This window comes from Merops nubicus, unplaced genomic scaffold (assembly GCF_000691845.1).
Source record: "Merops nubicus isolate BGI_N331 unplaced genomic scaffold, ASM69184v1 scaffold3499, whole genome shotgun sequence".
NCBI lineage: Eukaryota > Metazoa > Chordata > Aves > Coraciiformes > Meropidae > Merops > Merops nubicus.
The window spans coordinates 42,612-68,402 of NW_008630020.1; the positions used below are offsets into that span (position 1 = coordinate 42,612).

The 25,791-nt window shown below is 36.5% G+C and overlaps 1 protein-coding gene across 1 annotated transcript in view; it reads left to right on the forward strand.

Annotated features, from left to right (window-relative positions):
- Window positions 1–25,791, forward strand: part of SOX6 (SRY (sex determining region Y)-box 6) — a gene marked incomplete at its 5' end in the record, with an annotated part of 92,924 nt that overhangs the window by 33,827 nt on the left and 33,306 nt on the right. The window contains 2 exons of the mRNA XM_008947113.1: window positions 2,281–2,461; window positions 5,274–5,464. Of these exons, the coding sequence (XP_008945361.1) occupies window positions 2,281–2,461; window positions 5,274–5,464 (372 nt within the window). The remainder of the gene's footprint in view (window positions 1–2,280; window positions 2,462–5,273; window positions 5,465–25,791) is intronic.

Genomic DNA, 25,791 nt, shown 5'->3' on the forward strand with positions numbered 1-25,791 from the left:
CCCTACATAATTTAACTTGAATAGACTGAAATATATATTAATAAAAAAGAAGCCTTTTAATTCTTATTTTTATTAAGCACACTCCTGCATTGAAGATATTAAAGATAAAATACAAGTGCTTTGTGTGGACAAACACCGATGGCTAATGAAAAACTTAATTATTACTATAAAAGCAGTACCTATATGCTGTTTTTGCAAGTTGTTACCTTTACAAGACATGACAGTTTCAATGGGCATGAATTGCTTAACAAGCCCTGTATATTTTCTGTTTTTAACCAGCTATTTGTGTAAACTACATGCATCATTTATAGAACTAATGGAATTATTTTACAGGACTCGGATCTTTCAAAAAGCAATGATATCTCTTTTTAAAGTCAATGACCAGAATCTTTTCCAGCTTTTCAGTTGCCTCACAGAAATGAGAACGCTGTCTGTGAAGTACAAACAAACAGGTTCTGGCAATGTTTAGAGATTTTTTTTTTTTTTTTTTTTTTTTTTTTTTTTTTTGTATCAGTACCAGTCAGAAAATTATTTAGAAATTGAACTTGGTAGCCTAGATTGGTATGTATACATGCTCACAGCACCTAGTCTGGCAAACTGCATAGTCTGAAAGTGGCTTTGAACTCTCACAGAAATTTATTGAAGCCACTTTGTATCTGTGCAAGGAAACAGCTTGCACGTAAACACAGCCACCAAGCACAGGAATGGACTATGTCCTTTAGGCCTTTGTGTTTCTGCTTTCACTCGGACTCTGAACAGGCGTGGAGATCTGTGCACACTGCAAGGTCAGGAAGAATAGAAATGTCATGCAGCTTTATGGAATGAGTTTAAAACTGGAGATATGGTGGTGGTATTATAAATACCTGTCTGCTCCATTTTCCTGTCCAACACCTTGCGTATGATCAGCTGTACTTTGTTAACGCACCCCGGGTCAGTAAGGAGCCTGGAAAAGATGAGAACATGTAGCGTATTATTGTGTTCTGATTTGTATTGCTGAGCTTTGAAGTGATCCATGCAGTGTTCTAAAATATGGCAAATATTCTCTTATATACATCATAATTCTGCTTGGGCATATTTTAAATGCGAGTTCTGTCTAACTGGGGTCTTTAATTACAGAAAATCACTGTTTCACAATTTTTCAGATGCTCTGTCTTGCTTAACATATTAAGCAAAAAGAACAAGCTCAGAGAAAGGGAAGAAAGGTTATGTTGTGAATATCTAACCTCCTGATCAAAGAAATGAATTGCTTGAATGAGTCTTCTTCCAAAAGTTAACATATTTCTTAAAGGGACTTACTCTCCTATAACACTGCAACAAGGTATACGTTTGAGAGAATTTCCTCTAATTGCATATGAAAAGTACTAAAAGATATAAAAGGGCTGATACTAGATTTACATATCCTGAACAAATATTCCTTATCTTCATGCAAATAAACATACAGATACACTAAAGGTTGAATGTAGCAGAAATAACTATGGAATACAGAAATAATTACAGTAGAATCAAAGACGCAAACTAGCATTTATGTGAAAAAAAAATTGATTTTACATAAATCTGTCAAAAATACATGGCATTTGAAAAATAAAATAGGGTAAACTATACAAAATTTAATAGTAGAAAATAAGAAATTTTGAAGCGTATATAGATGCATTAATTACTGTAAGTTGAGGAATTTGAGTTCAGTGAAATCCTTATCTTCTGTTATGGGGGAAAAGCACAGATTATTTTACTAAACAAAACATGCAGTCTAAGTAAGACGCATGGAATGTATAAGTTAGCAGCAGCATTAAATGTGGGCCAAAGAACTGTCAGGGTTTCCAAACGATTCTTTCATAGAAGTACTTCTGATTCCTCGGTTTCTAATACATTTTAAAATAGGCTACATAACTTATTTTTATAGTGCCAGGAACTTCTCAAATAGAACCAATGCAAAAGCATTACTGAGCTGCTGGAAATTTTAAATAATTCTTTGTAAATGCCCTAGGTTAATTTAGATCTCTGAAAACACATTAGGAAATTAAGCTGTAATGTGAGCTAATTCAAATTTTAATTTGGCAAAAAGAACGATCCAGCCACATAGTTAATGTAAATAGAAGCATAACACAGAGAAATTAATGAGGTTTCCTTTCATTGAATCTTAAAGGAGGCAAATAATTAGCTCCTTTTGTTATTACTGCTGGAGAATGTGGTATTGTCTTCGAGGTGTGAAGTAACTGCTGCTTGCAAAATGATGTGTTCATTTGTCTTTTCCTAATAATTATTTACATTAAACTCTTGTAGGATGAAGCAGCCCAGCCACTGAATCTTTCAGCCCGACCCAAAACAGCTGAACCTGTCAAATCCCCAACGTCTCCAACGCAGAACCTCTTCCCAGCCAGTAAAAGCAGCCCAGTGACAGTGACAAACAAGAGTGGCATCCCCAGCCCGCTCGGCGGATCGCTGGGAAGAGGATCCTCTTTAGGTAACTAATTTCTCCTAGGGAAAGGAGAAAGCTGAACATGAAACCTCAGCTTGAGCACACTTAACTCCTGATTTAAGTAGATATTGGGGTCTACATTTCTGCTTAAAATGGAAAGAAAGAAATTACCAGGAAGATCTTCAAAGAACTCTTGAATACTCAGGTTTTTGCAGGGTGATATGCACCTACAAGACATGCAGCAAATAAGTAGATAACATAAAAAACAAGCATACATATAAAAACATACACATAAATAAATAAAGATGGGTATATACAATGTGTAAAAGAAGTTTGTATGAATATTTTCCCCAATGTCATCGATTGGGTGTATTCATGCAAGGTTAATGTTTGAATTTTGACCTCTGGATTACACAAACCAATATCTCTGCATGCACACAGAGCCTGGCTGGATACTAGACCTACACAATGGCACTTGTGATTAGTATACACGTGATGCCACAGTGTAACATACCTTAATATAAACAAATTTTCAAGCACTTTGTTGAACGAGGGTTAGGGAACATTCGGTATCTCCATGTAAACCCCAAGCCAGTTAGAAGGTAACTCCAAATGTGGTTTTCAGCTACTTAGTTCAAGTACACTGTTAGTTTTACCCAGAACAGCATCCTAAAAGTAATCTAATTGTCTGCATTCTGGGCATTAATTTCATTTAACAAAGACCATATGCTGATTATTAATATTTCTTTTCTGTGTTGTTTGGTTGTTTTTTTAGAAAGTCAGAAAGGCTTCAGTCCAGCCAGTTTATTATTGGTTCATATTCTTATTAATTGTTCACCTGTCTGTGAAGATTTTGTGAATCCATGTGGTTGCAAATAGGGAATTTGTGACCTGTGTTCAAGATTCTTTAATTAAATAAATAAAGCTTATTAAGTATAATGAAACAAAATTGATCTGAAAACTATGTATTAAGACGACCTTAACCAGTCAAGAAACAGAATCAAGAGCTGCAAAATGTAGATGATCAGCCCAAAAGTTCAAATAGTAAATTTTAACAGTGACTGAATGCTCACTACAGACCACTTATTCACAATCTGTAGCTCGAGTGTACTTGTAAAATATATGGAAACACTTGTGAATAATGAACAGATATGTTAAATACATACATTAAATATATAAAAAATTATGATTTGTTCTATTCCCAAAACACTTGGGAACATCATGATCTCTGAAAGATTGTTTCTGCAGCTAGCTTGATATTCTACCTGTCAATTTATTTTCAGCTATCACTGCACTGTCTAACATTAGAAAGTGGCATATCAGTTTAAAATCACAGAACATTCCAGAAGAATGGCTATAGAATATATGCCTAAAATGTGAATATGCCTAAGGTTCATTAAAAGTCATGTAAATGTGCTTCCAAACTTATTTAGTCTCCAGAATGGTACTTAGTTGCTGAACCAGTTCAGAGCATTGGAAATTTTACCCAGAAAGAACAAGGGTTGTTCTCTAATATATGTTACCATTTTTTGGATAGGAGAGCTTCAGTCAGACAGAAAACATCACAGTTCCATCTCAAACATCACAGTTCCATCTCAAACATCACAGTCTGCATCTCTTCTTATCTAGATCTCAGTATTAGATCAACTGTTTGGTTCCCAGGATAAAGCATGAGAAACCCTTAACGTTAACATTTTTTATTTTAAAAGAATTCAGGGTCCTTTGGGGTTGAATTGCTATATTTTACTCAGCTGAACTTCAGCAAAATCAAAAGAATATGAAAATTATCTTTGAGGGAGAATTCCAAGGCTCCGTGTGGTTGGTTTTGTTTGGGTTAGGATTTGTTTGTTGTTTGGGTTGTTTTTTGTTTGTTTGTTTGTTCATTTTTGGTGGTTTGTTTTTTTTTTGTTTGTTTTTAAGCTTATTGGACTGCTAATAAGTACACAAATCACAACAGATTCAGAGCCATGACATAGAAGACATTTACTTGTCAGGCAGATGACCAGTTCACGCACAATCTTTGACATCTCACAGTTTCATAGCTAGAATATATATGCACAAATCTATTCATGTGTGGTGCAGTGGATAATCCCATGAAGGAACAGGTGGATCAGGTTGAAGCTTCATCCCAGCAACACAAAAAAAACAGTCACCAAATTGCTGTCTTTTGGTCTCAAATCATGAACTGTATCTAGTTTACTCATCTTTCCCTCTAGCTAGCATTTTAAGATGTGACAGGAATGTTTTGTGTGAGCTTGATGTATGCTTAAAAGTTTATTTTTCTGTCCAGAGTGAAAAAGAGAAACCTTTTTTTTTTTTTATCTCTCATGATTTAAGAGCCTTACAGTCATGTTAAGGTCATAACAATCTCTGTTCCCCAAATGTAACTATGCATGCTCTTTCTGAAATAGAAAGCTAAATGTCTGGAGTAATGGTTCTCTCGATAAAAAAATTCTAAGAATTTAATTAGACTTTCATATCCAAGTAAACAAATTCCTTTCTCCTCCTTTGTTCATCTTATTAGTCATTATTAATACTTCAAAATCTTCCCACTTAAGCTGCAGAATACTCTTTTCTTAAACACATTTAACTCTCAACTTTGAATTCATGAGTATGCTCAGATACCTCTGTATCAGGCTATGCCAAGAATTCAGTGGTTGTATTTACAACAGCAGAAGAAGTGCACAGGCTTATCAGTCACTTCTATAGATCAATTCAGCCTTCAAACAGACAATTCTCACTCCTCCTCTTTTTGCAGATGTTAGTTGGGTGCAGCACTAACAATATGAGAGCTGAGTGCTTTCCCTAGATTCTAATTTGGATAATTACCTAAATAAAGTGTGTTCTCTGTTTATAGATATCCTCTCCAGTCTTAATTCACCTGCCCTATTTGGGGACCAGGACACAGTAATGAAAGCCATTCAGGAGGCTCGAAAAATGAGAGAGCAGATCCAAAGGGAGCAGCAGCAGCAACAGCAGCCACATGGTGTTGATGGAAAATTGCCCTCCATGAATAACATGGGTCTAAACAACTGCAGGAATGAAAAGGTAATGTCTTCTATTGCCACACAGTCTGTCATTCATTCTTCCTTTCCCTGCAAATAGCTTCTTATTTTTAGGTAAAATTTCTTTTTAGAAAGCTTTTAGCCATCTCTGATTTCACATTAAATACACCTTGTCACTTCACAGAGCTGTGCTACAAACTCCTCTGCGTTTACATGACAGCATTCAAAAACCCAGCCCTGTGCACTCCTGTGATTAAGCTGTAAGCTTGCATATAACAATGTGGAAAATGAATTGGTTGAAGTTACCATTGTTTGTGATCACAAGAGTTTGAATTGTACTTTTGAGAATGATTGAACTGATAAATATGGCCAAAAGGCCATTTATGTACTAGCATGTTCAAGTATTACAATGCTTTCGATGTATGAATGCTTGAATTTGTGACTCAGATGCAACAAAATATTTAGGCTCAAAACAGAGATTTTTAACCCCTAGTTTTGATGGGAAATCAGAGATAGTTCTTGTTGGATCTTAGCTGTAGTTTCCAAACACTAAAATGGAATGTCACACTAGACTAAAACAGTAAATGAGAGGAAGCAGTGAGAGAACATGACAAGCGCTGGACTGAGCAGCTCATCGTTCAGTTTACAAAACAGCAAGCTGGGATCATATCTGAAAGGTGAGGAACAGTTTCTAACACACACACACACACACACACACACACTTTAAGTACTGCTCAAAGGACAAAGAAGTCTCTTGGAAAACTGTTTCTATGTATGTTGTCCTGCTTTGTGACTTTTCCAATGTTACAAGGTCTGCTCCAGGAGCAGGTCTCCATGTCTGTAACAGAGCTGGTGAGCACTGAATCAAGTAATTGGCTGAGCTATAAAGCAGCCCTTTTGATGAAGAATGCTCCTCTGTTAGCTTCCCTAGAGGTAGCTTATGCTGCAAAAAATATCAACACAAGCTATTTTTCACCACAGACACAAAATCAGTTATATACCACAATACTTATTCCAGTTAACTAGAAAGAAAAAAATGTGCCAGTAATCACTACGGTGTTGGCAAATAGGAACAGTTATGGTGCAATTTAGTAACGAATGAAAAGAAAACTGACACATTCAGTAGCCTATAAAGCAACTAGTATTTCAGACTATTTGCTGAAAAAAAAAATAAAACCAGGTAGCTTTCAATGCCTATAATTCATTAACAAAAATTATGTGATATTTCTGTATGTTAGAGGATAGGCTCTTTGTATCTTGGGGGAGGGAGGGAAGATTATATTATACTCTGAAGACAAATAGGAATTTTTAGTCCAGGATGAGTAGAAGACTTAACAGATTATTAACTAGATCTTAAACTGTGAATTTGGTGATGAGATGATCTTTACTCAACCCACAAGGGAATACTCACTAAGTGTATTGTAGCAAGACACAGACAGACAAAGAAGTGTTGTAAACAGACCCATTAAAGACTGATACATACCTTTTAATCTGCATTTTATAATTTTGCTTGATAGGTTCTTTACTCAAAAAAAGAGAAAGGCTCAGTGTCTATTAAAAAGATTTGTTAAACTGTTTCCACACAGGATTACCAATACTTTCACAAGTCAAATTCGGAGGCTAATAAATACCTATTTCTGCTAGTGTTAGTTTAAATGTCAACACTGAAAAACTCAGTTGATACTATGAAAAATATAGAAATTAATGACTAATCAAGAAGGTCATATTCAGACAACACTCTAGTTATAAAGTCAGTATTTGTCTTAACTAAGAGCCTACTAAAGCCTAAGTTATAATAAGAAAATAAATGTTACACCTATGATCAGTGTTAAGAGTTTATAAAATTATGCTTATTTTAAAAAATCATATGAGTTTCAGTGGTTTGACATTTAAAAATATCTAATACACTATAAGGGCTATTAAAAGAATTCTTGATGTTTGATTGACTTTGAAAAGTAAGTATAAAAGTGGCAACCACTTATCAGGCCTGCTCCCTGAGTATTTTCAGAACCGTGTTTACATCTTGTATTAAATATAACAAGTTTCTATTTTGCTTTTCACCTTTTAAAGTAGAGACAGTAAATATTTCAGTGAATAAGCTGAAATTTCTTTTTGTGCCAGTTACTAGCAAGACACAGATTGCTGTAGAGCTTCCAGATTAAGGTTATGCATCAGGCAACTAGAGAAAAAATTTTTTTTTTATACTTGTAGAGTCAATTGAAACTCTTTAACAAATAGAAACATCGTTCCCAAATGCTGTCTTTTGTGGGGAGACTTTTCATGATAGCACTTGCAACTTGTAAAACTCAGAATAGGACAACAGCAAGGAAATCTGTTGTTAAATCTCTCAGTGCCTTTATACAATCCTGTTTGGCTTATTTACTGTAGCATGTACTGTAGAGTGAACCATTAAGTCAGGAAAGGGTTGTAATATGTACCCTGGTTTTAACTTTAGTATGCCAGTCTGTTATGCTTGCTCTGTAGGTGCAAGAAAAGATAGGATTTAGAAAAGAATGGGAAATAAATTAGTCTTTTAAAATGGTGATATATCCTCACTCTTTATCCTAAAGAAAATAAAAGAATTAAGTCAGTCATGAATGATAAGGGAATGTAGTTATATTTTATAGCAAGTATAAAATACATTAAAACCAGAAGCATCCTTTGCACAAACAGAATTTTAGAATACTTTTATTTCCCCCTTTACCCTCTGCCATTCAAGTTTTACATTCTGATATATTTCTTTTACTTCAAAAAGTGATGGTGGGTAGGATAATCAAAATTGGGGGGTGGGGAAGAATGATAGATCACTTTAATTAGAAAAACATAATTTTGAAAGAATTGTATGCCAAGAATATTGTGTATAGTTTCTGTCTCAATCCCAGTGAAGCTTTGATAGCATAGCTGCAATTTTGGATTGGTTTCTTTTGAAGAATCAGGGCCTTGTGTTTTCAGGACCAAATTTTCAGAAATTTGCTTCAGCTAATTAGACTTGTATAAATGAGTAGCTAGAAGCCAGCACCAGAAAAAGATGACAAATTAATTGCCTGCAGCCAGTTTAAAAAAGCTCTTGAGTTCTGGTCAGTAACTAGTCAAGTTCAGATAGCTGGTAATAGTTTGTTGTGCAAATGATTGTGCTTACAAAATTATGTACCTAGCTTCAAAGCCTGGGCTAGGCCTTTTTGAAAATGTGTCACTTAAATCTCAGAAAGCTTTGTATTTGGTTAGAGAGAGAGAACTGAAAACTGCCTCTGTTCATATTTTGCTGTTCAAATAATCTCCTACAAAGCTTTAAAAGTGCTCACAGATTCACTCATCAGAAAGACCAAAACAAAGCCATGCAGCACTCTGGCACAGTCCAACTTTGTCATTTGCTCAATCATTAAGGTCAGGCTGTACTTCTGAGACTGAACCATTGTACAGACATCTCCAGTTGTGGAGTTACTTGCTGTTGTGGGTCAGGGTAGGCAGTGAGCACCACACAGCTGCTCACTTGCTCCCCTCCCCTCTGTGGGATGGGGAAGAGGATCAGAAGATTAAAAGTGAGAAAACTCATGGGTTGAGATGAAGGCAGTTTAATAAGTAAAGCCAAAGCCTCACCCAAGCAAAGCACAAAGTAATTCATTCACCACTTCCCACCAGCAGGCAGTTGTTCAGAGATCTCCAGGGAAGCCAGGTTCCCTCACATGTAACAGTGACTAGGGAAGGCAAATGCCAAAACTCCAAACGTTTCCCCTTCCTCCTCCTTTCCCCAGCTTTTATTGCTAAGCAAGATGTCCTGTGGTGTGGAATATCCCTTTGGTCAGCTGGCCTGGCAGTGTCCTCGCCCAGCTTGTTTGCTGGTGGGCCAGCAGAAGAAACAGAAAAGGCCTTGGTGCTCTGGAAGCACTGTTCAGCAATAGCTACAAGATCCCTGTGTCACCAGCACTGCTTTGGTCACAAATCCAAAACTCAGCACCCTGCAAAGTAAATTAACTCTATCTGAGCCAAAAGCAATACGGTGCACAGAAGGCAAAATGTCATTACAACAGAGTTGGGTTTTTCTACTCCAGCTGGTGCTGATCAGCTGTAGTCTGACTGAGGAAAGGGTAGAAGGAACTGTGTCAGTGGTTTCACAGAAACATTGGGGAGGGGGACAGGAAAATCCAAAAAACAGGATAAAGAGCTCTTTCCATGTGTAATAAGCAAAAGTAAAATTATAGGAAAATTCGCTTTGTTTAGAGATGACTTTTTTTAGTCAAACCATGTTTACTTTCCACAAAAAGAGTACTTAAACAAAATTTGCATTGCTAAAACTACTTGTATTTATTTTAGTATTTCAGACTACCATGATTGCCAAGAAGATTTGCTTTGATTTATGGATTTAAAAGAACCTGCAAATGCTATAGAATTTATAAGATAACTGACTTTGTTTTTAAAAGGACCATATCCTATCATTTTTTGTGCATAAGCATGAAAACACTGGTGAAAACACTGGCAAAAACACTTTAGAAAATCTGTGCAGAAAAAAATATAGATCGAAATGTGTTAATTTCGTTGAGAAAAAATATATGTCAAGACAGTACATACACCAAATAATGACAACATATCTACTAGACCCAAGGTTATACCCTGACCCCTCCACTTACTTACCCAGGAAGCATATTGATTGAGATCTGAGAGGAAGCAGAATTTAATATAACATTTTTATGTTTATATTCCATTCCCACTTTTTTTTTGTAGATTTTCAAGCCACAGTGTATTTGCAGTAGGAAACCAGAATTAGACCCCCAAGTAAATGACATGAGTCATCACCTGCTTCCTGGGAATTATGGTACTTCAGCACCTCTTATAATGAGCCTTTTACTCCTTTCTTATTTCTAAATCAAAGTTTTACAAGTTGAATCCACCTCATTTATCCTAATATAGACCACAATTTGTATGCAAAATGTGTACATTCTTTAAAACATACATTATTTACCCTTAGAGATGTTACAGTCGATTGATCAAATCCATATTTAGGCACTTGGATTTGACTTGATAAGCCATAACAGCCCCTTTGGAGGTGTTATGGTCTGCTGTATTTAGGGACTGTTAAATATGTGGATTATTGACACAATAGAGTGTAACAACTCCTCTGGAGCTGTTACGCTTCATCATTTATATGAAGCTCATGCACATGCGTCCAAACTTTGCCTGATAAAAACACTTCAGGAAGTCTTTGTAGGAAAAGTTACTAGTCATGCATAATCTCCTTTTGACTGCCTACAGCCCTGCAATGACTCCATCATTGTATTGCTTTTTCTAAATACAAACAGTACTGGATTGTGTTGCCAGCAGGATTTTTGTTTTACCAGCTTTTTTCTCTCCATACGTTCAGTATTATAGACAGAACAACTGCAGTGGCAGGAGTCACACTATTTTTTCTGTAAGTGCAGCATGTTTGTCAGACAATCACTAAAAGAAGCACCTTGTTACTAGCCTTCTTTTTGTTAGTCATTTCCAAACTCAGTTAAAAAAAAAGGCACAGTTAAGAAAATATTTTTCCAGTGCATCCTGCATTCAATTATCTTTTCTCCTTTTACCAAAAGTATTCATGACTGCCCTTAAATTAAGAATATGAATAAATTGGTCATAAGGGCCTTGTGGATTTTTATAAACCTTTATGAGTAAGTGGTTCAGATTTGCAGGGACTGATGTGTTCTCATTTGCTTTTATCTTTTAAGAAAAAAACTTCTTCTATTTTCTTTTTTCCTTTTATTTCTTATAGAAGTATATTTGTAACTACTATATAAGAGATCAATGCTTATATTTCAGTTTGCTGGGAGACACAACAGAAACTGTAAGCATTTTCAGTTATTTCTGTTGGTTAAATTTTAGTTCTACTTTTAATTAAAGGGCAAATACTTCTTAATTAGGAAAAAAATGGATGTTAATATCAACAGCAAATGACTAGATTTGCAAAGTTATTTTATAATGGTATTGTCCCAATAGTCATTGTTCTGAGATTTGTTCTCACTGCAATTTAAGGAAGGTCCTGCCCCATGTAGTGTACACTTAGGTATAATGTAATTTCATTTAAAATATATATATTTAGATTCAGCAATAGAAAAGCTGGAACTGCATAGAGAGAAAAAAGAAAGGCACTGATTTACTTAAGGAACTGTTAGTGTGGTCTCACTTTCTTGGAAGAATATAGGCAATTTATTCAACTCAGTGGGAGTGTATTCCATCTGTCTAATGAAGAATCTGATTTCCACAAAGAGACACTGCAACTGGGAAACTGCTTTTCCTGAACACGTCATTCTGCTCAGTTGACAAACCTTTCCCTGGGGAATTTCTGAGACGTAGCAGGACATGCATAGAGACAATCTCTTTACAGTTCCCTCGTTTTAGAACAGATAAATGACTTGTCTAAGTTAAATGCCACAGAATAGGGAAAAGTTTCAAATACAAATCCCAGCAGCCCTCATAATTCTTACAAAACAAATGTCCTTTATACTTAGTGTGAATTTGGCCAATTTAATAATCTGCTTGTGGCTGTACATAATACATGTAAGCAACAATTTTTTTTTTTATAGTGGATGTTCAAAGGTAGCTTCCAAAAGACATATTTAGATACCAGTACTTTATAATTAAAAAAACCTTTATTTAAAAAAAAAAAAGCAAGAAATATAAAAATATTTTGTTCCAAAATTTTTTGAAACTGCAATAATTTTGCAATTTCCTTTTTGGCTCAAGGCTTATCCCAGCTACATGAAAAATGTGCCTTCATTTTATATCAACCGTAATATTTCCTTAATAATTTGGAAAGAAAAATAGTGACTCAAGTAAAAATTTTCTAAAGTAGCTGCAACGCAGGAGCCTAAGTCCCACTGAACTAGCTCTGAAAATTTTACCCCAAGGCAGACACGCAGAATTGTGACTTCATTTACAGTAATAGTCTATTTTCAGTCAAATTCAGCAGCTTGGACAATTCAGAACTTCAGCTGATGTAATACTGCCCCCTTTTATTAGAACTGGAAAACATGCTGGACTTCAAACTTTTAGTTCTGTACATGGAGAAATTCTTTTTATGTATGCTGTGCTACCAATATTTGAAATAGCATGACAGGATAAGATAAAGCATGAAATCAGTGTAAGTTTATAACAATGAATAGGGGGTGGAAAATACTGTTTCCAAGCAACATTTTTGCAGGCTATATTGTGTGTATTATGTCTGGACTTCCTAGGCAGCATATCACTCTGGGGAATTCCCTGCTATTTTTTCAAGAAGTTCAAAGTGTTGATGATTTTTGCTTTTGTATGAAATTCATTGTCATATGTGCTTGCATTAGTTTGCTAAATCAGTATATTTATAGGATAACAGTAGGGCACAGTGAGCGTTGTCTTGTTTGCTATTCTTTTTTCTTTCTGTTGTGAGGTCTGATCAGGAATTAGATGCATCTTTGAATAGCTGAATGATTTTAATCTCTCTCGGACACAGAGAAGTGTTGCAGTGTATTTATCTTTACAAGTAGAACTTTAAAAAATAATCTGAAATTAAATTCAGAGCAGAGCATCTTGGAAAGAAGAAATTAATCCCTAGGTCTCCAACCGTACATTTTAAAAAGAAAAGTTTCCATTATAAAAAACAAGGAAAAAAAAAATATATCTGACTTCCAAGATAACCCTGAAGCCTCTACAATATATCACTAGCTTTTTCAGGTATCACAGGAAATAAAACCAGGCTTAGAAATTGTACCAGTACTTAAAGAAATGTTTTATCTGATCTCTGTGTGTTTAGTGAGGAAAATGATGGAAGCTGTAACTGCACATGCACAGAGGGGTCAAATGCAGCCAGAACGCTGGTACTCGGGTTGTAAGAGTTATGGGAGGAAAATGCCATTGCTAGCATTAGCCTCTGCAGAAGAACATAGCTCCATTATCAAGGCCAGGTTCCTAATGGGAACCAGGTGCAGGAGGCTGTGGGTATGAAATCTTGTCAAGTCTGTTCCTCAGACTCAAGAAATAGAAATATTAAAGCTGCTCATGAAATGTTAACTTTCTGTCTGTACGTAACGTATGATTCACCCTTTAATTGATCACATGCTATTGCTCAAATACTACTATTTACACCTAAGTAGTCATACTCTTAGCCTACCAATATGCCTACTAATTTTTTAAAATTGGATTTACTTTTTGCGCTATGTGTAGAAAGATGTACAAATAATGTATTTGAAATTTACACATTAAAAATACATGTTCACTGAAGCTGTGGAACTGACAGTGAAAAGACAAAAAGAAACAGTGCAAAATCTCTGGCATATGTAGGTCATCTAAATTTACAAATAAGTTAGCTTTGGCATCAGCTTACTGTGGGTTCTTCTTGGGAAGAATTTGCTGCGCAGACCTTTGTTTTTAAGCATTCTGCTCAACTGCCTTGCTTTCCAAAATTTTCTTGATAAAGTTGGTAGTTTATGTTCATTTCTGTTCCAATACACCAAGATATGCAGTGAAATGATTAGTCCCTCAAATTACATAGAGGTTGATTAAAATAAAATCTAAATTATTTGTCTATTGATTAAACTGTCCAAATCAATTAATTAAGTGAAAAATACGCAATCTTTGCAAAGTCTGAATCATGGGAATTTTATTGGACTGTAAATTATAAAAAAAAGTTAGACCAGCCCAATAATGATGTATTTATATAAGAAATTAAAAGAAAATGTGCCTAAACATGAAGGACTTTTATGAAACCTCATTATTTGAATAACTATATGCACATATGTACACAAGGGTGTATGTGTGTATTACACACTGCATAGTGAAGAAACTTCCCATAGATAGGTGAAATTTTCAAGTTTTTGATGCTTCGAGTTCAATCACATGAGCACTTGGCAATAAAATATGACTTGCAGAACATAAACCAGCACACTTTTGATATTAATAGCTATCTTTGCATTTGAATATTGGCTGCTGGAGTTCTTGCCACTATGTTTAATAGTATGCTTGTGTGTTTGCTGAACACAACTATGGCTTCTTATTTCTGTTGTCAGGGCTACTTGAAAGGGTTGTTCAGCTGCAGGTTTTAGACCTCATTGATGATGATCCGTTTATTTAGTTATTAAAGGAGGTTTTGGCCCCTTCTATCGCCTTCCTGGCTCAAGAAAAAATGCCAAATACACTGTTTTTTCACTCACATGGGGTATTTCCTACGAAAAGGATAAAAACTTTGCTCTATTTTGGTCTTCTCCCTTAAATCTTGGAGCAACAGAAAATCCCAAAGGAACAGAATTAGAGGAAAATGGGTCCCAAGGGTGAATGTTGAAAAATTTGACAAACCAACAAAGATAATTTTTCCCAAAGGATAATGTTCTGCCATAAAGGATAGTGTCTTTGGGAAGGCTGTAACAGCATAATGCTTGTGTCTCCTTACGCACGACACGTTTCCCAAGCTGCTCAGGAGAGTCTGCAGATATAAACTGAAATCTATTGCATGTGTTTATTATGCTTCTCCATAAAACAATAAAGATAGGTTGAAAATTATTGTTCCAACTTAAATTTGCTAGGGCAGGAATATGTTCATTGATTTAAACTGTGGGTCAGAATGGCAGCTGCACAATCCTATCATATCACTTCCTCAATTGTCTGGAGAACTGCAGAATACATTTGCATATTATTTCACACTTAGATACTAGCAGAGACATCCACAAAAGTTACTGTCATTTATTCTCAAGCTCTGTGTATTCCTTTAAGTAAATTCACACCACTGAATGCCTTGCCAATAGAACTATCTTAACTGCAGCAGATTAACTACATCAAGGATAAATTTGGATTACTTTCTCTGATACTTCATTACTTTCTAAAATTAAAAATGTCTCCTGTTTCTCAAGTATCATTAGGCTGCATCAATAGGTATGAGAAATTGAAATACACTCCCTGTTGTTGAAGGATATTTACTTAGCTGCCTGTTTGTAGGATTATATGCTACTTTTTGCTGGCTTAACTGTTTTGCTTCAAACAGAAGAATAAGCATGCTAGCAGGTACGGTTGTCTTCTGAAAAGACTTGTCCAAATAATGCAAAACAGTATTTGCAAATGTTTGTTTGAAATCTGATTAATGGAGTTTGGTCATGCTTATTCCTTCCTTTGTTTCCTTTTCACAAATAATCACGCAAACAGATTTTTATTTCTGTGGGTGTTTTTGCATATGAACATGGACATTTGTGCACAACTAAGCGTTTGCTGTTTATGCCCAAATTGCTCACCCCCTGTTCATAAAGTGGAGGCTTTGCTGCAGCACCCACTTCAAACTCCATGCTGGCCAAACGAGGAAGGCAGTATCAGAGAGCAACTCCAGCCCCTGATACAGTGTCAATGCTAATTATAGATCTTTACAGCAACTCTGTGAACTCTGCAGCAATCCAATCCTGCAGGGTCCTGCAGGCCTTGCTGCGCTGTGCCTTACCACTGCCACCTTTTCCCTACCAATGGTATGCCAGAGACAGGTCCATCTGTTTTTCTGTGGTGTTGGAGCTAATGGACACAGGGATTGATAGATAGAAGTAACAGCTTTCCACTACCTGGGAGGTCTTTTGGCTCAGAGAATTCCCAGTTGCTTTCTTCAGGTAATTTAAGTCAATGTTGTAATACTTATCACTGAGTCAGGCATTGAAAACAATATAATTTGTCTTAGGTGATCAACTACAACATAAATCACGAGCAGCAAACTATTAAGCATTTAAGTGCATAGTTCATGCATAACTCAAAAGTTAGATTGTTAGAACACTGACACAATACTCATACATACATGGAAACTGCTGAACGTCCACTAGTAGTTTGAAAAGATAAGAAAGACTGTATTTGTTGGGTAAATTGTTCACTGCTCATGGCATGTCCATCTGTAGTCACATAATGCTAACTCCATAAACAGACCTATCTCAACTGGAAATGTGCAACAGGGTAATAAATGATATTCCACATCAGATTATTTGTACTAAAATCATGTTCAAGTCATAGTAAACTGTTATAACGCTACTTAAAACCTAAAGTATGTCTAACCTACAAGCTGAAATTGCCCAACTTACATCTTGAAAATCTACAGACAACATTAATTTCCCAGTATTTCACTTTTATGCCTGTGGCCTCTAACATGTTGCAAATGCTTCTGTAAGAAAGGCTGGAAAAACATATCAAATTTCTCTTCCACTTGATGACATTCATTAACTGAGAGAGAACACTGAAACAAGGTTTTGGAAAGATCTCATCTTCACCTCCCCTTCCAAAGCAATTTATTAAACAGGCAGTAAGAGAAGTGGACACTTGTGGTTTAATGTCAGATTGGTGTTATCAGTAGCTAGGTGCACACTTTCACTATTCTCTTGCCAAAGGCTTCTGGAGATAGCAGGCAATGGGTGCATCCTTACCTCACTGCCATTTTCTTTGCATCCTTGAGTTCAACTGCTAAATGACAATTTCATTATATGGCTCCTATTCAGATGAACTATCTTTTTATATACATAGATTCTTGCTTAGTGCAAGTGCTTACTTTTACATGCTTGTTCCATTCCACTTCTAAAGCAGACAAACACTCTGAGCTGTATTTTGGATGGCATGGGAAAAGAAGCCATCACTGGGAGGATGTGCCTTAGAACTGGACACAAAGTGAGTCCCTGACTTATCATGCACTGTAAAACTTCTTGGTCTGTCAAGGGTTCATCAAGCTGCAAAAACACAATCAGTTGCCAGCTCCTTGCCAGAATCCTGTTCCTTGCCTGATGCCAGTCAGGTTCTTTGAGTGCTCATGAATACAGTTAGGTTCTATGGCTGCACTCTTCCTCCCAAGGGATTCCCCTCTACCAGGGGATTCCCTGCATGACCTTTGCATAACTCGTATGTTTTATTCTTCAGTATTACACTATAGATCACAGCACATCATGACAAATGTCCCACTGATGATGTGCATGCCAGCTTTATGTTCCCTTTCAGAAATAACTTACAAATACAAGAAGGGTATTTTCCTGCAAAGTTTTGCTTCCACCCTCTTTCACCCAAGGCTTATTTTTTCTCTTGCTTTGCAAAGAATGGGCTGAGTTAACTTTCACAGTCACAGATACAGATCAGGACACGTATCAGTCCTCTGCACCAAATAGCATGCTCTACTATGTAGGATTTCCAACTCATTCTATGCAAAAGCCATCTGTAGTTTGTCAGTATATACTCACTGCCATGGACAGGCCAAAGCACTGATCTGCAGTATTGGAAATTTGTAGTGAATTTGTGAGTTATCCTGTACGGGACAGAGATGAAGTGTACTACTTTCTTGGTCTATCAGGTGATTTCCCTTTATCTCCATCCATGCCATGTTACTGTAGCTACCTCAGAATATGTGTTATGAGAACATAAAGAATACAGACAAAAGGAGGAAAAGCACCCAATTTCCAGTCATTGAACCCATTTGAGTTCTCCTAATGTAAAGCATTTGCTATATTAAGGATGTATTTTGGTGCATGTACTTTCCTGAATCAGGTCCCAAATGACTTATTCAGCCTTCAACTGTTTTGAGATTCTGCTTCTGAAGTATTAGGAATGTTCCTAATGTGGTGCAGGCTATGTTTTAGGTACTGGAAGTTTCTATCATTCTATTATTACGTGAGAGAAGGAAATTTTCTTGCAGTGTTTGTGATGAGCTGCTAGCTCAGGTCTCTCCTTCTTCCCATGCTTCTGCTCGTCCCTGCTGCTTCCCCTTACTGTGCTTCTGCTGGGGCTCTTGTGGTGTCCCATGAAAACAACATCCTCACACTGCTGTTGTGTGTCACATCCTAACTAATTCATGGAACAGCACACAGTTTCCACAGTAGAATTCCCTCTAACATCTTACACAATGAAGAGTGAATATTATTTCACATATCTTTGCTATATAGGAGGTATGGATTCTATACAACTGCATCCTTGTTGTTAAACCTGCCTTGGATTTGAGCTTCCACCTAAGCCAAACACTGAACATCCTCCATAAGCAAAACACACGATTTATCATGTTTCTCATTGCTTGGAGGTGCCAAAGGAATAGAGATAAAATCGAAAACTGCATTGTAAATTAAACAGTCCTTCTTTAATATATATTTTTTTAAACTTAATATTTCTGTTTTGTTATTGAGGAAAGAACTCATTTAGGACCAGACTCTTTTAGGCTGGGCTTTGAATCAAACCAAAGCAGGTATAGTTCCTGAGATGAAGATTAACAGATTTGAAAGACAAGAGCTATCTAGGTTGCACATGCTGCTCCATCCCTCCAGGGCAGAGGTTCTCAGCCGCCTAGGCTGCAGCTCACTGCCCCCTTAAGGACATAACTGTTCGAACAACTTTGCTGTGCAAGTTGGCAAAACATGACTTTGAAAAAAAAGTCCCCCCTTCCCCTTTTACAAAACTGGAACATTTCACTGTTTGAGTTTTCAGCATTACCACGTAAATAGCTGAATCAGAAGATTTAAATAATTGTGGACTGTTTGTGTTGGGAACCAGTAAGTTGGAGGGTAAGGGATGGGACAGACCTTCACTGCTGTGTACAGGGTCTGTGAAACTTCACTTTGAACGTAACACAGAGTGGGAAATAAGAGTAAGGGAGAGCAAAGATAAGAATATAAAGATTCTGTAGTTCTTTCCTTCCTTTTGGCATCATCCCTTTCAGTTCTCCCAATACATAATCACTTGAAATTCCTCTTATGTCTCTGTTTCTAAACCAAATGAAGCAGCAAACCTGAGCCTTGCTGCATGCATTCTTCTGATATCAAAGACTCCTATCCCACTGGGGCCCTTAGCCATAGGAGAGGTTTGAGGGAAGGGGAAACGATGTTTTTCCTCCTTCTTAACTGCTCCACTAGATTGGAGGGTGGGGAGTGGAGAGGGAGCAAATGGTAGATTTTAATGTTGAAAATGGAGGCTGGGATGTAACTGGTGCCTGAGCCTGGCATGCTGCAGCTTATCACTAGCTTCGCTTAGCTGATGGGGCAGTGGGGTTGGAGCTGGGTGCAGATTGGTACCTGATGATGTAGAGTACCCATCCTCCCAGAGAATCAGGGAGAGCCTCGGACAGCTGTTCTTGCAGAAGTCCACACCCTGGAGATATCTTGTCCCATAAAGCAAGAAGTAGAAGGATATTTTTCTTTATGTTTAAGATCTGTTACAGATTTACAGGAAGTATTTATTTATTCTTCAAATTAGCTGAGCAGGAGAATTAGCTAAACAGAGATGGATTCAGAGATCAGCACAATGCAGCAAGATTAAAAAACCCTTTCCATCTGAATTAATGAATTTCAGGCTGCTTTTCATAAACTAGTTTTTCAGAAGTCATCTGTGAAGCCTTGTATAAGGAATTTTTAAAGGTAACTTAATGGGATGGAGAAAAGGTTTAAAATTATCTACTGGTGCTGTTGCAGGAGATATTAAATATTGATTTATCTTGGAGTAAGAATCGTACTAAAGAGTGAGGCTTGTAGTCAGATCAATTTATCTGGAATACAAACTGTATGGCCGTATTTAGTACAATGTCAACATGAATCTTAAACAAGTAGATGTGAAAGGTTGAGCATTTAATCTAAATCAATTGGCTCTCCAAATCTTCAATTAAAAAAACATCTTAACAGTTCAAATTGAACTGCTCCTAAATGTTTCAGGTGGTTTATATTAAAAAATGCTTCATTTAGTCAGTCATACTATATCATAACCCTCCGTTGTGCATCTTGTTGCAACTAGGAACAAAAATCCACAGTCCAAGGCTTTCCTAAATCTTAAGTTTTTAATACTTCAAACTCTCTTGCAAACCAAATGTAAATCGTTGAAGTAATCTGGCAAATAACTCTGTAAGCAATTTTCTGCTACTTGCCACTGCTACTGCACTGCCAAGCTTTTGGTCATATTATAAAAGTTGGCTCAGATTGTACTTAACCAACTAAAACTGATTATGTTCCCTATTCAGACATAAATAGATACCAGCGTGCCAGCTAGTGGTACTGGCTAAAATATTTTTCAGTATGTATAAGCATACGTAGGTCTGGAGTAGGAAATCTTTTATCCAAGTGTGACATCAAAGCAGTACATCTCAGATAATTTAAGTGTTACATTTGCTTTTGTTTGTCCTGTTTTCTTTAAACATATTCATTAGACAAGAGCAGAGCCTTTAATGTTCCATGACTGAAAAATCCATCAAACAGATTTACGGCAGAGGCAGTGTGGCATAGCAGCCACTGGACTGGCCTAATGTTCAGAAGTCCCAGGTTCAGTTCTCAGCTTAATCATTGACTTTCTGGGTAACCAGAAGATAATAATTTCCCCTCTGTGCCTGGAGATACCAATACCAACCTCCTTTTTAAAATTGAGTGCTACTAAGGCACAGTGGTAGGTATTACAATTGTCTACATATATAATAGTAAAAAGCTCAAAAATACTGATTGCTTCCCCAGGACATTATTACTTCCTTTCCTGTAAGACGTAGCTAGAAAATATGTCCACGGTTATAAGGTATACAAGTACACAGAAAGTAAGGAAGGTGTGAGGCAGGACATCCCTCTAACTCACAGATTGTATTTGTCCACAGAGCAGCAAAAACCTTGCACCGGAATGAAGTGCTGGAATGTTCCTTCAGTGAATTGAATTATATCTCATCTAGAGTGGATGAATGAGGATAGGGGAAAAGAGAGAAAAAGTTCATTTTAAATGCAGAGAGATGTAGCAGGACCCAGTCTATGCTTATGCTGAAAACGAGGTCAAAAATAGGTCTTAAGTGGGACATAAGTGGCTAATGGTGCTCTGTGGGTGAAACTCCCATTCAAGATTGGCTGTTAAGGTATAAAAGCATTTACTAAACTGTCACTGTTGCATTGAGCTGAAGAGTACTTTAATGGGTATCTTATGTGGGAAATTTGAAACGAGCTTTTCATGATAAAAACAAAACAAGGTTTATAAAATCATTCTGCTTTAAATGAAAAGCTAGAGAATGGATTTTTGCCAGTGGCATTAGCTACAGATGACTAGCAGTTTTGTCTGTGCATATTGCAGCAGTAAAACCACATCATTTTTTCAGCCCGTAGGTATTCATTTTGCATTTAAGATAGTTTCAGGTGTAAGGGTGCCTGGTTCTGCAGGAAAAAATTGCATAGCCTTCAGTTACTTTCTTAAAGTACTCTCTCTTGCATTGTTTTGGTTCATACTTCCTGCATGGAAGAGTTACTCCTTCTGAGAGATGTAAATTGCTGCCAGTTTCCAGGAAGTATGCATTTGCCTGCATTTGCATGTCAGATGTAGCAAAAGGAACCTTTATCCTACTTTATCAGTTACTTTTTTTTGTCTGTCTTTTGATGACTTTATAGTGTTCATAAATCCAGTTTGGGCTGGTTTATCCTTGAGGACAAATTTTTTAAAAAAAGTTATTAGCAACCTAGTTCTGATTGTATTAGAAAGATAAGTGAGTAAACATAGCCAGTTCACTGATAAGGAGTTGTTCCTTTGCCTTCAGCTAGGATGGTGTTAATGCAAGGTCTCGTCCACTTGCCTAAATCCTTACAGGACTGTGTTCTTGGCTTTCTATTGTTGTATTCCTAAACAAGAAAAAATTTTCTTCATACCAGAAAGCCTTCAACCTACCTGTCTCAAAGGAAAAAAGGAGTAATGAATAAGAAGGAGAAAGCATCTTTTTCAGCCCAAAAAGAAGTAGTTTGATTTTTATTTTCTGATTCAGTGTAAACATATGAGCTTTGGCCCTGATTCAGTGAAGTGCAACAGTGCATTCTTAATACAAGCACATCAGTATTCCCTAGAGTTTAAATCCATGTCCTTGAAGCCTCTGTTGGGCTGGAATGAAAGTACTCAGCACCTTACACGATTAAGGCCCATAAAAGGCTCCAAGAATTTGCAACTCACTGTTTTGTTTTGTTTTTTTCCTGTTGCATGAAGATTAAAGACAGGAGCTAGTTGAGGGGTACATCTATATTATCACAGGCATTATGTACATCATACTTGGTATTGTAATCATGCAAACAGTAATCTTGCCTTCCTGACATACACAGTAAGCAGCACATTTTCCTGAGGCTGAAATAATCAGAGAAAAACATGGCAGTGATGGGGGTACAAGAAGTAAAACACTGCATAATGATGTTATTATCATTGTTCCATTGTCACCTATCCTCATTCTTTAGTGATATGTTTCTTTTCTCTCTGAACATAACAAAAAAGACCTGAGTATAAACAGAGTAACGTATAAGCAACAATCATAAAATGCAGCCTTGAAAGAGTATACTTAAAAAGCTAGAAAATTAAAAAAAAAACCTCAAACCCAGCTTGATAAATACAGAAAAAGCCTACTTAATCTATATATGCATGGTATGCAATTATGTATTTACATCCAGCACAAGGCAAGGCATAGACTTGAAAACAGTAGCGTTTGGTGGGATTTTGTTAACTGCCTTGATTGCATTTCTAATTCTAAATATGAATATGAACATTTAAGCCCAAGTGTCTTTTGCATCACCAATTTAAACTACTTCAGGTGTCTTCCTGAGAGTGGGATGGAACAGCCATGTCTAGAGGCGTGCATGGCTTATGGAGATAAACAAAAGGGATAGGTACCCTAGTGACTCACTCAGAGTACCTGGGTTAAATATGTGTCCTTCCAAAGCCCTGGAGGATATACCCTAAGGGAGTTACTGGAATTTATACTTACAGTGTACAATAATATACATGTTCAAAGATTGCTGTAATAAAATGCACAAGACTTAGAATCATATTTCCCTTGAAATTTAGTTCTTTAATTGTAAAAATATTTCAAATAGAGCATTTGAACAATTTGCTTTTAAACCTCGATAGATACTACCTACATGTAGGTTAGGAAAAGTGCTTCTATTGCTATCTGATAATTGATTATTGCATGTAGTGCGTTTTTATCACAGTTTTCCCAGTATTGTTTAATCGTGTCACAAAATATAACATGCTTATCATAAGGCACGTTTGAAATGAGGGAATGAAAGTATCTGTGAGAACATCATCTGTCTGTCTTTCAGTTTCTATAGGTTTCAAATCAAACATATATATGTCTGTTTGCATGTGCTTACATTTCCATGTTGTTCATAAAAGAACATCACATTGCTTCTCAAGATCTTTGACCAGTGGCGAGTGTGTATGTCTCTGTGTGTGTTCTGGATTTTTTAAAGACCTCTCTTTCCCCAATTTTATGTGGAGGGCAGCTGAATTTGCTTTGTGCTATTGAGGTTTGCAGAACACCGCAATGAAATTGAAATTGGTGACTTCTTTTCTGCCTTTTTTTTTTTTTTTTCCATTCCAAAAACTGTTGTCCTGAACCTAGAATAGTTTTTTTTTCTGGTTGTTATACTGCTGTGGCTTCTTGCTAAAGCTGCTTTCAGCCTAGAATATATTACTAGATGATTAAGAGAAAAGGAGATTCACAGTTTTGAGGCTAGTAACTAGATCTCTGATCTTCTAAATTCTGTTCTGATTCTAATGCATGACAATACTTTTAATTAAATTTAATCACAAACAGAGAAATTTGGGGAAGCATGCAGAGGAATGTACAGAATCATAGTATTGTCTAATTTTGGTAAAAATATGGCATTTCAAGGTTTCCATTTTAAAATACTTGGTAAAAATGAGGTGATAACTGACAAGGTCCAGTCAGCTGCTAAATGCAAGTGAAATATAGCATAATAGGTATTACTATTCCTCTGTAGTATTTACTCTACTAGGCTTTGCCATGTCCTTTGTTCTTGTAGCTCAAGTGTTATTTGAATGACCATTCTGAAGGTCCAAGAGTAGCTATTGAATTGCTTCCATTAGTCAATTTACAGCACAGAAAAAAACCCACCAGTCCTGCTGCTTCCTAGCTGAAGTGTATGTCAATTGTAATTTTTTAAATTTTTTTTTATTTTTGTCTCACAACAATGCACATATATGTGTTCAGTTGAAAGAAAATGTATTTTGTTTGAATGGTTGCATTCAGTTTTGTTCTAATTACAGAGTAAATAGGTGTGTTCTATGCCATTTACCAGTTCTTCCTTAAATCTAGTGAGCAATACCTGATGTTATAAAAACAGTTAACTTCTCTCCTTAGAAGGCTCCCAGTTAATCATCTGTGGATGTTGGTCAGGAGGGAAGGGAACAGCAGAGAGAACGAGGGAATTTCTCTTTGACCCCGACAGTTGAACAGCTTACACTCTGGAACAGGAGATTTGATTATCTTAGCATGTGTTGCTACAAATGTTATTAACAGTCATAAAATTATCCAGCTCTTTTAAAAAACAAGTGACAGCCCAAGTTTTGGACTCTTTCTGACCTCTAGTGAATTCTACAGCCCTATTATGCAGAGTGTAATGTGGTAACTCCTTTTGTTTGCTTTTCATTTACCAGCTGTTAATTTAATTGATTGTCCCTTTGTTTTTCAAGGACTAATGACTTCTCATCAGTCTAAGGTGGAATCCCACAGTTCATGTGTTTTTTTTTTTTTTTTTTAATCTTTACTTATTAGTTGATTTCTCACTTTATTGTAGGCTGCTGTATGAATTTGCTGCAGAAATAAAGAGTTAATCAGAAAGTTCTCAGATCCTGCCATGCATCATGCCTTTGTGCATGAAGAAAAAGTTGGAAACCGCATGAAAGCAGTAGTTGGGTTACCACACAACTGGATATGCTTAAGTCTGAATGCTTCATAACTCTAACTACTGGGGAGTTGCAAACTTATAAATAACCTTGCAATTGGTTAAAACCATATTAAAACCATATGAACAAAAGCATAAAGCATTTGGTTAAGGGGGCTCAGTAAGTGCAGTAATCCTGTTGAAAGTAATCTAACCAGCGCAGATCCATAGCTTAGGAGTCCCTGCAAGTGTGGCAATAGTTATGGGAATGTCAATACTTCATGTGTAGGAGGGCATAATATCCTACTTGGGTGGAAACATTTGCTCTCTGTTTTTCTTGTTTGTTTTGCTATGTGGTATTTTTTTCTTTTTTCTTTTCTCTCTTTTTAAAAATATTTTTAAAGGTGAGCTTCAATGCACTTGTCTAACTTATTAGTATGTGCTGAATGCTAATGCTCCAAATAATCAGGGAATCCATCTAAATCCCTCTTATCTGTGTTTGGAGATCAAGATGGCTACTGATCACACTAACCAGGGTGCCAGGAATTCTGAGACTTGAAATCAGTCTTCCAAAGTCATTAGCTAGAGAGAGTGTTTACAAGTAGGCTGTTTGGGTTTGCATTTCTTTATCTGGTGACTTTTTTGCCTTTGGCACTCCATTTTCAAACTGCTCTCTAGACAGTTTAAATTTTGATAAAACTGCAGTTCTCAAATATGACTCCAGAACCTGGAATATTTTCTGCCTGTGATGGTCTTGCATATATCACTTTGTTGC